The sequence below is a fragment of the Hylobates moloch genome, unplaced genomic scaffold, assembly GCF_009828535.3.
Source record: "Hylobates moloch isolate HMO894 unplaced genomic scaffold, HMol_V3 SCAFFOLD_6, whole genome shotgun sequence".
In the NCBI taxonomy this organism is placed as follows: Eukaryota; Metazoa; Chordata; class Mammalia; order Primates; family Hylobatidae; genus Hylobates; species Hylobates moloch.
The window spans coordinates 92051123-92068928 of NW_026652281.1; the positions used below are offsets into that span (position 1 = coordinate 92051123).

The 17806-nt window shown below is 38.7% G+C and overlaps 1 protein-coding gene across 2 annotated transcripts in view; it reads right to left on the bottom strand.

The window, feature by feature from the left end:
- BBS2 (Bardet-Biedl syndrome 2) overlaps positions 1–17806 on the bottom strand; it is a 46124-nt gene that overhangs the window by 15619 nt on the left and 12699 nt on the right. For both annotated transcript variants that reach the window (XM_032157382.2, XM_058441005.1), the window contains exons 6-15: positions 15342–15446; positions 15172–15258; positions 11900–12035; positions 11547–11686; positions 10592–10736; positions 10086–10257; positions 9006–9135; positions 7667–7798; positions 6973–7110; positions 6208–6320 (exon numbers count right to left, since the gene is read on the bottom strand). In XM_032157382.2, the coding sequence (XP_032013273.1) occupies positions 6208–6320; positions 6973–7110; positions 7667–7798; positions 9006–9135; positions 10086–10257; positions 10592–10736; positions 11547–11686; positions 11900–12035; positions 15172–15258; positions 15342–15446 (1298 nt within the window). The remainder of the gene's footprint in view (positions 1–6207; positions 6321–6972; positions 7111–7666; positions 7799–9005; positions 9136–10085; positions 10258–10591; positions 10737–11546; positions 11687–11899; positions 12036–15171; positions 15259–15341; positions 15447–17806) is intronic.

Below are 17806 nucleotides of genomic sequence, written 5' to 3' on the forward strand. Positions count from 1 at the left end.
GGGGGGGGGGGGGGGGGGGGGGGGGGGGGGGGGGGGGGGGGGGGGGCAGGCAGGCTAAAGCAACATTTTTTAAAAATCTAAGCAAAGGGAAAACCCAAATGACAAACTCCGGAAAACATATTTGCAACTCATATCACACATAAGAGATTAATATACCCACTATGGTTTGGATGTGGTTCGTCTCCGCCAAAACTCATGTTGAAGTTGAAATGCCAGCACAGCAGTGTTGGGAGGTGGGCCTAGTAGGGGGTGTTTGGGTCATGGGGGCAGATCCCTCATGAATCGATTAATGCCATTAATGATATCTCTCAGGAGTGAGTTCTCGCTCATGCAGGAATGAAGTAGTTCTCAAAAGAGCAGGTTGTTATAAAGCGAGGGCACCCCTCAGGCTTTGCCTCTTCACACATGTCCCCTTCTCCTTTGACCTTTTCTGCCATGTTTTGACTTCACGCATGGCCCTCAACAGAAGTCAAGCGTATGCCAGTGCCATGTTTCTTGTAATTCCCAGCCTGCAGACCCATAAGCTAAATCAATCAACTTCCTTTCTTTATAAATTACCCATTCTCAGGTATTCTGTTATAGAGGCACAAAATGGACTAAAACAGTATCTGATATGTAAACAGACAAAAAGTTCACACAAAAAAGAAATGCAAATGGCCCTTAATTAAAACAATGAAAAATGCCCAATACTGAACATAATAAATGGCTCCTACAACTCAACAGAAAAAAAAAAAACTAGTAATCCAATTAAAAAATGAGCTAGGGACTTAAATAGAAATTCTCCAAACAAGAAAAACAAATGACCGACAGGTATATAAAAAGACGCTTAATGCCACTAGTCATCAGGTAAATGCAAATCAAAACCACAATGAAGTATCATTTCACCTCTGTCAGGATGACAATTACCAAAAAAAAGACAACAAGTGTTGGCAAGGATATAGAGAAATTGGAACCCTTGTACACTGTTGATTAGAATGCAAAATGGTGCAGCCACTATGGAAAACAATTTGCAAGTTCCTCAAAAAATTAAAAATAGAACTACCATATGATCTAGCAATCTCACTTCTGGGTATTTATCCAAACAAACTGAAGACAAGACCCTGAAGACCTATTAGCACTCCTACGTTCATCACCACACTATTTACAATAACCAAGATGTGGAAAAAACATAAATGTTCATCAACAGGTGAATAAAGAAAATTTAGTACATATAAACAATGGAACACTATTCAGTCTTAAAAGAGAGGGAAATTCTGCAATATGTGACAACATGGATGAACTCTGAGGATGTTACACTGAATGAAATAAGCCAGTCATAGAAGGACAAATATATGACTATATTTGCATGGAGTATCTAAAATAGTCAAATTCATAAAATCAAAGAGTAGAATGATAGTTGAAAGAGGGGAAAAAGAAATGGGAATTTGCTTACCAACAGTTTCAGTTAAGCAAGAAGAATCAGCTCTAAAGATGTGCCATACAACACTGCAACTATAGTCAACGGTAAGGTATTATACACTTAAAAATGTGTTAAGAAGGTAGATCTCATGCTGTGGTCTTACCACAATAAAATAAAATTTAAAAAATAAAAATTAAAACTAAGAGACCGTTTCTCATCCCCTGGAGTATGCCAACACACTCCACTGGCAAGGCTGAAGAGAAACAAGCAATCTCATACATTGCTTATGGGAATACAAAATGATGTAACACCTATGGAGAATTTGACAAGACCTTGCAAAATTCTGTATGCTGTATCATTTACTGCAGTAATCCCATTTGTTAAGCCTTTTTCTCAAACTATCCTAGCAAAAATATAAAAAGATTTATGGGGCCGGGCACGGTGGCTCACGCCTGTAATCCCAGCACTTTGGGAGGCCCAGGCGGGCGGATCACGAGGTCAGGAAATCGAGACCACGGTGAAACCCCGTCTCTAGTAAAAATACAAAAAAAAAAATTAGCCGGGCGTGGTGGCGGGCGCCTGTAGTCCCAGCTACTCGGAGAGGCTGAGGCAGGAGAATGGCGTGAACCCGGGAGGCGGAGCTTGCAGTGAGCTGAGATCGCGCCACTGCACTCCAGTCTGGGCAACAGAGCGAGACTCCATCTCAAAAAAAAAAAAAAACAAAAAACAAAAAAGATTTATGTAACAAAACGATTCATTAAAGCATTATCTACAGTAGCAAAAGAACAATCCAAATAGAGGAAACTGGCTGAAAAACAGCCAGAAAATGGAGTACTATGTAGCTGTAAAGACAAATGAGATGTATTTCTCTATACCATGGTGGAGAAATCTCCAAGATATATTTTAAATGTAAAAAGCAAGGTGGAGGCTGGACACAGTGGCTCACATCTGTAATCTCAGCACTTTGAGAGGCCAAGGTGGGAGGATCAGTAGATCCCATGAGTTCAAGACCAGCCCAAGCAACATGGTGAGACCCTGTCTCTACAAAAAAATAAAAAATTAGCCAGGCTGGTGGCTCATGCCTTTAGTCCCAGCTACTCAGGAGGCTGAGGTGAGATGATCCCTTGAGCCTGGGCGGTTGAAGCTGCAGTCAGCTGTGATTGCATCACTACATTCCAGCCTGGGTGACAGAGCAAGACCCTGTCTCAAAAAAAAAAAAAAAAAAAAAAGCAAGGTGGAGAAAAAGATGTATACATACTATGACTTAATCTAAGACATGAAGAGGGGTATGTGCGTATATATCTGTGTGTATCTGCGTATATATACTTAAATGTTCAACTGGTTATTTATAGTAAAAGGGAGAGAACAGAATGAAGGTCACAGGAATGGGAAGTTAGACTTTTCTGTGCATGCCTGTCTTATAGATCTAACTTTGGAATCACAAAAAGGTTTTAGTAAATATGTAATAGAATTAAACCAAAAAGGTAAAAATGCCAATCCTCCAAAACTGAGAGCAAATTAAACAATGAACCTAACTCTATATCAAATCTGTGGCATAATCAAAAGAGAAATAATCTCAAATGATTTTAAGATACAGTAATTTGACTGAAACTCCCTGCTGGGATATGCCCTAAAGACACAAAGAATTAACACAAAAAAAATCTTAAACTGTTTTCAGCAATCATATTGTTGATAACAACTTGGCTAATATTCTTAAATGTTGTGTCTGTGCTGTAAAATGAAGCAAATAAATAGTTATGTTGATACTGACTGGAGCCATGATATTCCCCCACTTTTTTTTAAGAGATCTTGCTCTGTCATCCCAGGCTGGAGTGCAGTGTCATGATCATAGCTCACTGCAGCCTCAAACTCCTAGGTTCCAGAGATCTTCTTACCTCTGCCTCCTGAGTAACTAGGACTACAGGCATGCACCACCATGACCAGCTAATTTTTTTTTTTTTTTTTTTTTTTTTTTTTGCAGAGACTGGGCCTCACTATGTTGCCCAAGCTGGTCTCAAATCCCTGGGCTCATGTGATCCTCCCACCTTGGCCTCGCAAAGTGCTGGGATTACAAGTGTAAACTACTGTGCCCAGCCTGAAGCCATGATTTTCAATGTGAGGAGAAGAGACGCAGTAATAAAATCAAAGAGCCTATATTCATAAATTTGAATGGTAAATAGTATGAACTCATATTTTCTCATTGAAAAACAAATTTCCTAGCTCTATCCATTGAAGAGGCCTAAAAACAATAATCAACCCAGTAGCAATGAACATCTTTAGTGGTCAGACCATGATCTCTAAATATCATTTCTCACGTAAAAGAACCAGGACTCGAGAGAAATGGCTGGTTCCATATTTAGACTGAGAAATGTACCAGATAAGCCTAAAACATTTCATCATACAAGAAAACAAAGAACCAACCAAATTAATGGGACCATGTCCAAAGGCAACTGTATCCAACCTAAAGAGACTTCCATTGCCCACAGACTGGAAAATCTAGCCATAAAAGGCCGGGCGCAGTAGCTCATGCCTGTAATCCCGGCACTTTGGGAGGCTGAGGCAGGCAGATCACGAGGCCAGGAGATCGAGACCATTCTGGCTACCACAGTGAAACCCCGTCTCTACTGAAAATACAAAAAATTAGCCAGGCGTGGTGGCGGGCGCCTGTAGTCCCAGCTACTTGGGAGGCTAAGGCAGGAGAATGGCGTGAACCCGGGAGGCGGAGGTTGCAGTGAGCCGAGATCGCGCCACTGCACTCCAGCCTGGGCGACAAAGCGAGACTCCGTCTCAAAAAAAAAAAAAACAACAAAAAAAATCTAGCCATAAAAAAGAATAATAACTGATATAAATTGAAACACATTAAATATGTTCAAATACATGAGTATATAAGGACTTAAAAATCTCACTGGTCACCTAGTGCATGCTGGAGACCAACGCATTATTTTAAAGCTGCTAAATAAAGCGGATAAAGACCCTGTCTTTCCTATACAAACTGTAACTCAGGGAACCAAATAATTCATTAATTCATGAGGGAACATTATTTTTCATAGAAGTATTTCAACTAATATATGAAGAAAAGAATAACAGAATTAGAATATCACTATTTTGCAAACCCCAAAAGAAATAATGAATCTAGGCAATGATCATCAATGGCTGATAATATCATAAAAAGAAACAATCAAAAATTGCATGCTTCCTCATGGAAGTAAACAACACTACTCACGAAGTATTCTTGCCAAAATTTGAAATTGAATCTAATCAAGCCTCCAGATCTACCATTATCCTTCTATACAGGGGACAGAAGAATAATACTGAACATTACCACAAGGATACAACCAGCAAAATCCAAAATGGGACCCCACAGGAGAGGGAGAGAAGAGACTGAGTGGGCAAGCAAAAGTGTGGATTAAAAGATTTCCAACCAAATCCAATGTATGGACTTTGATCTGGATCTTGATTTGAACAAGCCAACTTAAAACAACATGTCCACATTTATAAGACAACTGGGGACATCTAAACAGATGTGGTATTTGTAATAAGCAATTATTGTACATTTTTCTAAGTGTGATATGGCATTGTGGTTTTTATACATACATATGTGTGTATATATACGTATACATATATATGTGTATATATGTGTGTGTATATATATGTATATATCTATGATATTGAAAGGCCCTTTGTCTAAAATAGTTGTGGCTAGAATTACACAATGTCCAAAATTTGCCTCAAAATTATCTAGTGCCTGGGAGGGAAAGAGGGTGAGTGCAGAGATGAAAAAAGATCAGTCTTTAGTTGGTAACTGTTGAAGTTGGGTGGGTGTTATATATGAAATCATTATATTCGAGTACTTTTGTATGTGTTTGAAATTTTCAACAATACAATTATTTTAAAAACCATTTACCTCTGAGCAAAACCATTATAATTATTTGCCAATAATTCAGGCCTCTCAGGAAAAAACATAAGCAGCACTCTGGGTGAACTCTTGCCCCTAATATATACACATAAATTTCATCTATGATTTGTTAACTATTTTACTGATTTTTTTTCAGTACATTTTATTGGCAAGGTAAATCTGGCATTCTAGCAAGCACCAAGGAAGACCTGTACATACTTAACTTTTGTATTGTAAAGTGTTACATATTCAGAAAAATTCACAGAATATTTAATGAAGTCAAACAAGACATCAGACAGGAAGTTTCCCGATGTGTTTTTTCTGAACATAGTCCCTCCTTCTCTAGGAGAAAATACTATCTTATATGATAATCTCTTCCCTGAATTTATTTATATTTTTATTTATTGCATGTTTCCCAAACTACAGTTTACTCAGATTTTCTCTAACTATACACATGGATACATTCTTTTAAGTCTGTCTTCAGTGTCCATTATGCTTATCAGATTTTTCCTTGCTCTTATGTGTCATGGAGATTCATGTGCTCTCACTGCTGTGTAGTATTCCATTGTATGAATATATCACAATTCATCCACTGTCACTATACTGTTCATGCTAATTTGGATTGTTTCCACTTTGAGATTTTTATAAACAATGCCTTTACGAATATTCTTATACAAATATCCTGGTTTATAAGCATACATATAACTAAGCTGTAACTTTCCCTAAGCTATAAAACAGGAATAGAATTGCTGGGTCATAGAGGACATGCATTTTCAACTTTACTGATAATCCCAAGTTATTTTCCAAAGTCACTGTAACAACTTATACTTCTACTGGTAACATCTGAGAGTTGCTATTCCACACTGCTCACATTTTTAACCTTGCACCTGTACTAACCATGACAAATACTCACATGTCCCTCATCAGACGAGCATCCTCAGCTCCGACCAGCAAACTTCGGATCAAATTAGAATGATCAGCCATGTCAGCACTGAGCTTCTGATGCACTGAATGATATTCATCCACCTGGAGACCATGAACACTCAGGAATGAAAAAGGCCTCACAAACTTCTTGAACCCAGACAAATGAAAAGACACTATTTACCAGATACAGAGACCCCCTTCTTTCCCTGTTCACTTATACCAATTAAGCTACTTCCCGTTATTTCATCTCTTTCTCAACAAGTTAACTAATCTGTGCTGCCTCCAATTTCAACAGGACACTCCATGTGAATCTTCCCCATGCTTTAGCACCAGGAGCCCCCACAACACACATTAATATTTTAGGGATTTGCAGTAGGAATATTGCATACTTTGGGGCCAATCACAATCCTCTTTATTTTGCTCTTTTATCTTGAATTTGGGTTTTTGGAAAGACCTAAACTGAAGACCAAAGCAGATACTACAAATAAGATGAAGAGCTAACAAAGGAAAATGTTAATATTTAAATGCATCACCTTAAACCAAACAAAGCAAGCATGGTGCTCAAGAGCTAAACACTTCCTTTTATAAAATAAATCCTTAAGTAGTAAACTCTCCAATACTAGTTCAATTTTTACTTCAAGAATTGCAAAAATTCTTGAAAACATCACTATAAGTACATCTGTAGTATCATTAATCTCCTCAAATATTATTAGACTACCACATTCTCACAAATGCATCTACCGCATTCCCTCACCTTAACTAGCACCTTTCGTAATTCCTCAAAATAGACAGGAAAATCCGCTTCTACTTGAAGGTCTTCAATAGCAAAAAATGATGCCATTGACTGGATGATATCACCAGCCAAATCAATATCATCAGTATTTATAGTAATCTACCCAGAGAAAAAAGAGACAAGTTTAGCATCCTCAGATATTAGACAAACTTAGCTAAAATAGTACCTGAATTTCCCCATACTCAGCAAAATTATTGTGCCTATATTTATATGCAGTGTTGAAAAAGGAAAGTTTAGCTCTCAAAGAAATTACAAACTGCATTATTTCCAGCAGCTAGCTAAAAGGTAAATCCTCTAGCCTCAGAAATTACATGACAAAATCATCCAAACATTGAAAATGTTTTTGACGACCTCTGTATTCCCAATTCTTCCCAAATTAGACAAGGAAGAGATGAAGGGAAGGAGGCAGAAAACATCTATTCCAGATTATACCCCAGTGTCTAAGATGGTAACACTAACAGACTAAGTTAAACCATGTGAAAAAAATAAAACAAAACATGTGGTTTTATGACCTTGACATTGATGTCCCCCACCTCACTTTGGACTGAATGGTAAACACCACATGAGAAATCTATGCCCCTCTCATTCCATGATCTAAGTGTTTGAATAAATAAATTTAAAAAAGAAATCTATGCCCCATGATATTAAACATTACCTCTCCACTAAGTTTTATTTTCATATGCAGGTGGCCACCATTCCGTAAAGATGTGAAACACACTTGAAATGGAGCATTCTGAATGTGAGTGTCTTCTGGTAACAGAAAGTTCTGACTAAGCCATACAACAACCTTGAAAATGAACACAATGAAATGACCTCCATTTTTAAGGTACAGACATTTTTTTGTGTGTGTGTGCCTCTAGATATGAAGGTGCAGCCATTCTTGAGGGAAGAGTTCTCCTTCTTTCTAGTTTTACTGCTTTGTTGAGGAAAAAAAAAAAGAATTACACTTCACCCTACACCAAGAAAATACTAAAACACTAGTCACACTCCCTTTTCTCACCTCATCTATGCTCTTAAGTAACATTCATAATTATGCCTGGCCCCACAGCAGACACGATTTCATAGCATCTTCTATTTAGAAATAGTCTTATATGCAATGTACAAATGATTCAGGTATGATGCTGATTCTGTTACACAACAGCTCTGCTGTGGGTATAACCTGGACAATGTAGTGTGCTTAAAACCATTCCATTCTATTCTTTAAGAAATGTGAAATGAAGTATACATGGGCAAACACCACAGATATATCCACACAATAAGGAAAATACAAGTTTTAATATTAATAGCAGTAACACCATGCAGTGGCTTGCAACACAGGTTCCACATGAGAACCACCCATGAGGCCTTCTGGAAGGGCCCACCTATAGAGTTTGTGGTTCCACAGGCCAGGCAGGGGACTGAGAATCTACATGATTAAAAAATCCCACCAAGAATTCCAAAGCCCAGCCAAGGTTAAAGTCCACTGGTATTAGTCCTTTCAAATGTACAAGGTGCTATTCTTACACCAATCATGTAATCCTCGGGCCCCCCCAATAAGGTGGGTAAGATTATCCTCACCTATAGATAAGAAAACTGAGGCTCACACTGGTGAGGGGAATTCCTCAAGATCACTAAGAATTTAATGAGTTAACGTAGCACTTAAAGCCAAAAACGTTCTTAGCTCCAAGTCCCACTCTCTTCATCTTGCTGCATGTTCCTCTTGAAATACTACACCAGGACAACCACACTAAGACCATAACGGAAAGAGAGGAATTAAACACTGGTAAGAATTCACCAATATCTGAGGATTGCTCAGATGCTTTTTCAAAGTGAGAGAAGGTATTTTAGCAATATTTTTATTACAGGTTACAAGCCACCCCCAAGTTAGAGAATTCTTTCATATCATATTTACTGCTACCAATATAACAAGTTCATGTGATTTTCCCTTTCTATGAAATAACACCTAAAGGATTCTACCGTGTAAAAGCATTGAAAGAGAAAAGCGAGATACTCACCCTCTGTGCCCGTTCTGCAATGGTAAAGTTAACGTAACTGACTGGCTCACTGGCAGGGTCCAGGCTGGTCAGCGCATACATGGAGAATCGAGGGAGCTGTCTTGTCAATTCAAATACATGAAACTGGGTACTATGGCCAATCAATGAAACACAAGAGAATTGTTTTGTACAGAATGTTGTTTCAAAATGCAAGGCCCAGAAAAGAAAGCCACTTCTGGGTCATCAATTAATATTTAAGGGTTTCACTTAAGACGGAACCCCCAAAACACTTGAGGGTTAAAGTACTACAGTAATATATTAGGTTTGGGATTTAAAGACAGCATGAGTCTACATATATACCTGCATGCACTAAAGGTTTAAAATACCATAAAGGGGATGTAAAAAGTCTCTTATCTTCCACAAATAGAGCAGTTTTTCTTCACTAGCTGAGGTTATGTATGACTGTAATATAAAGGTGCATCCTAACTCTTGTAGTTTTAGTGGCCAAAACTACAAATTGACAAATCATCAATTAAACATTTTGTGATTATGAGATCACCTGACTAAAAACAGAAAATAATGATCTTAGCCGGGCGTGGTGGCTCATGCCTGTAATCCCAGCACTTTCGGAAGCCGAGGCGGGTGGATCACCTGAGGTCAGGAGTACAAAACCAGCCTGGTCAACATGGCGAAATCCTGTCTCTACTAAAAATACAAAAATTAGCTGGGCGTGGTGGTGGGCACCTGTGGTCCCAGTACTCAGGAGGCTGAGGCAGGAGAATTGCTTGAACCCAAGACGTAGAGGTTGCAGTGAACCGAGATTGCCCCACTGCACTCCAGCCTGGGCGACAAAGCTAGACTCTGTCTCAAAAAAAAAAAAAAAAAAAAAAAAACCATCTTAAACTTACATATCAGTTTTTCCATTTTCTTTTTACAGGTTTCAAATTGAGGAAATAAAAGGTCATGAGAAACTTTGGGTAGATAGAACCATTAAATGGTTTCTCAGGCCTCCAAGAATCCACTGGGCATACGGAAAATTTATACATCTTGCCCTCCTCTTAAGTGCTGATCTGAAATGAACTGTGACTTGCAAAGGGTCACCTGCTTCTGTAACCCACAAATGCCTTCAAGTGCAGATCCACAGGGACATCTTTGGGAGGCGCAATAGGGATGCAGATGGAACTGGAGAGGTTGTGAATGCTGGGATGTACCACGTGGCTTTCACCTGTAAAAATTCCCTCTGCAAAAATCAATACTGCTCGGATGATGGTGTCTGCAGGGAAGAGTAAAAACAGTTTAAGTATAACTCCAACTTTGGGAAGCCGAGGTGGGCGGATCACGAGGTCAGGAGAGGTCAAGACCATCTTGGCTAACACGGTGAAACCCTGCCTCTACTAAAAATACAAAAAATTAGCCGGGCGTGGTGGCAGGCGCCTGTAGTCCCAGCTACTTGGGAGGCTGAGGCAGGAGAATGGCGTGAACCCGGGAGGCAGAGCTTGCAGTGAGCTGAGACACAGCAAGACTCTGTCTCAAAAAAAAAAAAAAAAAAAGAACGACTCCAAGATGGCACAGGTGCCTCTAAATACCAGCTGTGAGTACTGTCTTACCATTAGAAGTGGAAATGCATAATTCTGTATGAGCAGCTTGGGTCTCATTCCTCAGGCAGACTGAGAGCTTGGTGTGGACCCTGGTATTGGCTGGGATTATGCCCCGATGCCCATCGGCCTCATTCGGTGGACTGGCCAATTCAGCCTGCAAAACACCCCACCCATTTCCTACTCAGTCACCAAAACACTGAACTAATATCAATTTTAAATAATATTGCTATTCAGCTTCAAAAGACAGAGCCTCCAGCATCTTATTATTATAGTAATCTGATTCTTTAGAATTCAGAGAACTCACCTCATTAGTGCTCCCTGCTCTATCTGGCCCTGTGGGAAAATACCCTTGCCTCTTTCTATGGGTATGGTCCACTGTATCCCATCATGACTTTAACATTTTTTAAGTATTGTCCTTTTAAAGTACGCAAACAAATTCCCTTGGTACATCAAATTCAAATACAGTAATGCATTACAGGACAAATTAAAGGAACATTTCAGCCAGTTTGCTTGTACGCACACACACAATTTTTACAGTTGCCAATTTTTAATATATTTGTTTTTGAAAAAGATAAAAGGCATTCTATATTGTTCTTGCCTTTTGTCACTTAGTAAGACAACAGATATCCTTCCATATCAGTCCAAGTATTGATTCCTTGAGCTGCTTAATATTCCTTAGCACATACTCCCTACTGCTGATGAATATCTAAGTTGCTTCCAGCTGTTTTCACTGCTGTAAATAAATTGTGCTGCAGGAAATGTCCTTCAACAATCAGGAAAACATTTCTACAGTTTAACTACCTGGAAATGAAATTTCAAGATGAAAGGGTATATCCCATCTCAATTCTGACACTGGCAAAAAGGCCACACCCTGGCAACGACACACTCATTCTTCCATATTTGCTGATCCTCCCGGTCAGTCTCAACATTTCAGCCTCAACTACCCAGTCACATTAGGACCTACCTTGGCGTTTTCCTCATAGTTACGGAGTTCCAGCAACAGATTCTGCTTCTTCTGACTCAGCTCTCGGAACAGGTCCTGCTCTACGCTGGTGTCCATGAGGTTCCCCCTCATCTCAGTCATGCCAGGCAGGTAGCCCCGGACTGAACAGAAGGAAAAAACCCCAAGTATAACCAGGTATATTTTTAGGTCATCAATTACCTGCTCTTAAAAACAAAAACCTAAGTTCTCCCCAACTTTGGTGAATTTGTTAGAACTACAGGATCTCAGTACAAATACTTCTGGTGAAATTTCCTGATATTTTGACCTCATCAAATGGAAAATGTGACTTAAGGATTTTTCTCATTCCAATTTACTTTCCCCATCCACTGAGCAGCAGATTAACTGTATGTGGCCATCCATCCGGTAATCTCCCTCTACCACAGCGGCAATTGCAGAAGAAAAATTGTCCTTAAAGATGACCTCCCCAGTTCGGTCACTTCGAGCATCAACCTACAAATAAAACACAAATTTAAAAGTTGCTTATGCTACATGTTTAAAAACCACAAAATTTAAAAATAAAAATCAGCTTTAAAGGTCATTTAGTCTAACAGTTTTCAAGAGTATTCTATGAAGCCCTATGACCTCTCAGGAGATACCTATGACTGCTGGGGCCAAGAGGGACCCTAAAGAGCCTCAACGAGCTGTGCTTTCTTCTTTTTAAATAAAAGCTGTTTTTCATATTGGCCTTCACACAATGCTTCATTTGAAGAAATGGGTCTGCTAAGAGCCAGTACATATAGTACACACAGCACAGTGCAAAAGGGCATGGGCTTAATGGCCAAACCGCTCAGGTTCAGAATCTAGCTCTGCCACATACTATCCACGGCATCTTGCAAGTTTCTTAACCATTCTGTGCTTGGTCTTTTCATCTGGGGATCAATAACCAGAACATGGAGAAATTAACAGTACTATACCTCATTGGGTATAATTGAAGCCTAATCAAGTTAACATATATCAACAGGGCCTGACACACAGAAGTATGTAATAAATGTTAGCTCTATATAAAAATTGTATCTTTATTATATATAAATGTGTAAAGTATGTTGAATCTGAAGTTCAAAAACTACAGAGTTAGCCCAATCTTCCACCATGCAACCTTTTACAACTACCCTGTTAAGAGTCCCTCTTCCACATAAAAACTATTCAGATACTTTAGAGAGCTCTCCTATCCTCTAAGTCTCCCATTTCCAAGAGAGAGAACAAATAAATAAATGACTGATCGGAAACAAATGCATCTCAAAAGTGATAATAAATGACCATCACTTAAAATGAAGATTATGAGGCCGGGCACAGTGGCTCACACCTGTAATCCCAGCACTTTGCGAGGCCGAGGCAGGCAGATCACGAGGTCAGGAGATCGAGACCATTCTGGCTAACATGGTGAAACCCTGTCTGTACTAAAAATACAAAAAATTAGCTGGGTGTGGTGGTACGCACCTGTAGTCCTAGCTACTAGGGAGGCTGAGGCAGGAGAACCGCTTGAACCCGGGAGGTGGAGGTTGCAGTGAGCCGAGATCACGCCACTGCACTCCAGCCTGGGTGACAGAGCGAGACTCCGTCTCAAAAAAAAAATGATTATGTTCCAGGCAAGGACACAGGTATTATCAACAAAAGGCTAGCTACAGAAAATCTAGCAGAGCACTCATTTCGATGACCAATGCTACTCACTATTTTTGTCTTTTCATAAACAATCTTCTGGGAAAAACTTTGCAACCAAAACATAAAGTAATTTAGGTTACAGCCTACCCCTTGTCTACAGTACATCACTGTCAAGTATTCATGCTATTAATAACATCATGGAAGCCTGAAAATTATGAATGCTAAAGCCTGTGAAAGAACGAATGACCTGTATTTTTAACAAAGCACATTAACGTAGCCCTCTAACTCAGACTGACCTGAACTTGCTTCTTTCTAGTTAAAGCCTAGCTACCTAATGGCTTCTACCACGGCATTTCCACAATATTTAGTAAATAAGAAGGCTCATTTGCTAACTAAGAAGCAGGACTATAAATTAATATTTCTGTGGGTATTCTGATCTTTTGCTTAATCCAACTGGGAGGTTTTACCCTGAAAGGAAAGGATAGCCCTCCAACTCATCAAATGACATACAAAAGACAAAGTTAATTGTCTAGCAGCATTTATTTAGTATTTCCACACCTGTATTCACAAGTTGGATCTGTATATTTCCTTTTTGTATATTTCTGTTAAATGTAGATAATCGGTTTTTCCACTTATATAATTTTCTTATCTTTTTCATGCTCAGGAACAGATTACATAATAGAAATTCCTTAAAATTTCAAAAGCATTTAACTATAAAAACATCTAGGTCAAGAATTATATTTCAAGGTAACCTGACAAGTTTTCAAGTCTAGTAGTTTTCTAATTCTTAAGTCAGTCATAATAATTTATATTCCCTCAAAATATGATCCACTGCTATGATCTGAATGTTTGTGCCTCCACAAATTCCTATGTTGAATGCTATTAGCCAAGGTAATGAATGGTATTGGCAAGTAGAGCCTGTGAGAGGTGATTAGGTCATAAGGGCAGAGCCCCCATGAACAGGATTAGTGCCCTATAAAAGAAGGCCCAGAGAGATCCCTTGCCCCTTCCACCCTGTAAGGCTCCTATGAGGAAGGGGTCCCTCACCAGACACTGAATCTGCCAACACCTTGATAGGGGGCTTCCCAGCCTCCAGAACTATAAGAAATAAATTTCTGTTGTTTATAAGCCACCCACCCTACGGTATTTTGTTATAGCAGCCCAAACCAACTAAGACATCCATTTCACAGATTTTCATATTTCTTAATAAGCAACAATACAGTCTTATAATTTTTAGTACCCATACTAATGACAAAACTAAGTGGAGAAGCAGAAACCAACATAACAGCTTTTTAGAATCTGTTCTTCACATAACACCAAAGGAATGCCTACAAGGTGCTACAGAAAAGTAAAGATAAATCAAAGAAGAAAAGATAAGAATTTGCTGATCCCCTTCAGGCAATCCAACACTGACAGACAAGAAAGCGAGGGCAAATGGTATCCATGGAGATCTGGCAGCTACCTAGGCAGCTTCTAAGAAGACAATCCTGACTTGCCAAAAGACTGTAAAAAATTCTGATTTGAAGTTAAAAGAGGAAAGCAAGCAAAAGGATTTTATTTTAAAGTTACAGCTCAGAAAACAATATGCTAACATGATTCTTCCCATTAGTGCTAAGTTTTCAGGCAGTTTTGAAGATTTATTAGAAAAGAGCTATTCAAACAATTCCTTAAAACTCCTTTTTTACTGTTCTACTACCTAGAATAAATCTGGCTGATGGATCCTCAGCACTTCAAATAAGAGATTTAGAAAGAATCTCCCCGAAGATTTCCCCCAAACACCACTTATAAGACTTACACTCTCTCACTGCGCAGCTCTTGACAATGATAGCAGGAATAATGTGTCAAGATTATTAGGTTAAATGTCAAAACACTGCCAAGGAACGAACTGAAGTTTACATCCCAATGTTACTGTTCTAAGTCCTACAGCCAATACACCTTGGACAATTACTACTCTGAATTATACCTGAACTTTGCTATTCAAACTTACCTTCCCATTGGACCAACCAGTTATCAGTTCATTCACTCCATCAGAATTAAGGTCAAAAGCATGAATGCTCATGGCATGATTTTTCGACTGAAAAAGAATTTTAATAATTAGCACAGAAGTCTCCCAATAAGTATCAAGTACCTGAATATCAAAGGCTAAATTATACTAACTTTAATTCTCCAGTATCGGGCTGTTTTGTCATAAACTCCAACTGTGCCATTAGAAAGGGCATAACCAAATCGACTGCCATACATGGGACAAAGTGAGGTGACTGTCTGCAAAACAATCCACAAAAACACAGTATCTTTTCATTAAGGCTCGGTTTACTGTCAAGTACGGCTTTATAAGACTTCACACTCCTTGTTACAACTACGTTAAAATTAGATTTAAAAGCGCTTCCAATCCATTAGTGGGGAATGTATTCCTCTTCTCTACGATACATGTCATCTACTTCAGAGTTGTATAATCAGATTTAAATAAACTCACAGAGTTTGGTGTTTTAGAGCAACCTTATGTGGCAAGTTTCAGAAAATTATTTTTAAAAAACACATGAAAACTGAAGGACTAAGGAAGAAATAGCTACACAAGATCGAGAATATGCATATACAATAGATATTATATATGTTCACCCAAGAGGCTTTAATGATTATTACTTAACTTATAACATCCTACAGTCTCAATTTTTAAAAGACTTATAACAATCCACAATTGAATATCTTACTTCATGTATACACTTTTCTTTCTATGACATAATTTGTTTGCTAGAGGTAAAAGAAAGAACACATAATCCTTTGAAAAGTAAAAACCCAGGCACATGGATTTGTGTAGTATATAACAATATACAGAATGCATATACGATACAGAAATATTTATAGGACTGTTCAAGGATTTGACATCCTTAAAAGGATGAAATTTTAGGTACTGAACAAAACTTTCCTTTAAAGTTAAAACCAAAGCTTAATGATATCCATGATCCTGCAGATCTACTTTCTAATTCTGCTCCTAATACAAGAGATATTAAGAAATAAATTGTATAAAGCAGAGAATAGTTATATAATTTCCTTTACACCTACAGCTTTTCTACAAAACCACCCACTTCACTTAACTATGAATACAAAGTGCTATGTAGGATTCCAGAATTATTTAGCTCAAGGCATTCTTCTGACAATACTTCACACTGTTCAACTGCCAAATGAATCATGATTTTGCTGATCTGGGAAAAGATATTTGAACTAGGAGCAAAACCCAACAAAGAGAACAGGAAAATGGCCCTGCAAATGAACAATGTTATGAAGTCTATATTTTCATAAATTCAGCCCCAGATTCCCGAGCTCCTTTACTGCTTCCTTAGTTCACCAGTTTCTTCCTTTTGTGGACTAGAAGATCAAGAAGTCACCTCAAATCCCTAACTCTATTCCAGGTTCTTGTCCTCTTTTCTAGGATTTAGGAAAGAGATGTTTCAAAGAATTCAGTCTCCTCAAATCTAATATTAACAAGCAATAAAAATCCAACAAAATCTGAATGATTCCCACCAAAGGAGAAAAGATTTACCACAAATTAGAATGAAAGGGATATGAGAATGCGGGACACAGCATCTATCAGCCAGGGATTTTCAAGTTGTTTTTTTTAGTGGTGGGGGAGGTTGCAAACCCCTTTAAGAATGTAATGAAGACTCCGGGCCCTCTCTTCAGAAAGCACACAAAACAGACTCCCGGGCCGGGCATGGTGGCTCATGCCTGTAATCCCAACACTTTGGGAGGCTGAGGCGGGTGGATCACCTGAGGTCAGGAGTTCAAGACCAGTCTGGCCAACATGATGAAACCCCATCTCTACTAAAAATACAAAAATTAGCTGGGCGTGGTGGCAGGTGCCTGTAATCCCAGCTACTCGGGAGGCTGAGGCAGGAGAATCACTTGAACCTGGGAGGCAGAGGTTGCAGTGAGCCAAGAGCATGCCACTGCACTCCAGCCTGGGCGACAAGAGCGAAACTCCATCTCAAAAAAAATAAAATAAAAAACAGACTCCCTGTAGAGACACACATCCTCAGACTGCTCCTTTTGGCACCCATTTATCCTCTTCATTTCTTCTCTGTCCACAACTATCATCTTACATCATGATAACTGTGAATATATAAAAAGTACAGTAGGGCTAAGTAAAAACTGATGACTCTTGCTATAGGATACATTAGTTAAAATCATTGATAACACTGTACATCAATGTGTAGGTTTTGCTTTTCGTCTCCTTTTATAGTCAGGGGAAAAGAAGTCTGACCTTCTTAGACAGCTTTTACGAGTGACATGAAGCAAGTAATTTAAAGACAAGAGGCCAAGGTCAGTATTGAGACTATTGCCCTCGAGCTTTTCTGATACAGACTCCTAAATACCACATAACTAAATTTTGCAGAATCCCACCATTCTGATCTCTAAGACTCTCTTTTACTGGTTTCTTTCTGTCCATTTACAACGTTCACAAGCTATTGCTCCTTTATCCTCTTCTTATTCCTTAATTAAGAATATCTTATTTTTTTCTGTTTGAGTCTTGCCCAATCCTAGAAAACTAGCAGCAAATAAATATTCTAAGAATGTCAAAACCATAAAGGATACAGGTAATCTTTAGATACTACTTTTTACTTTAT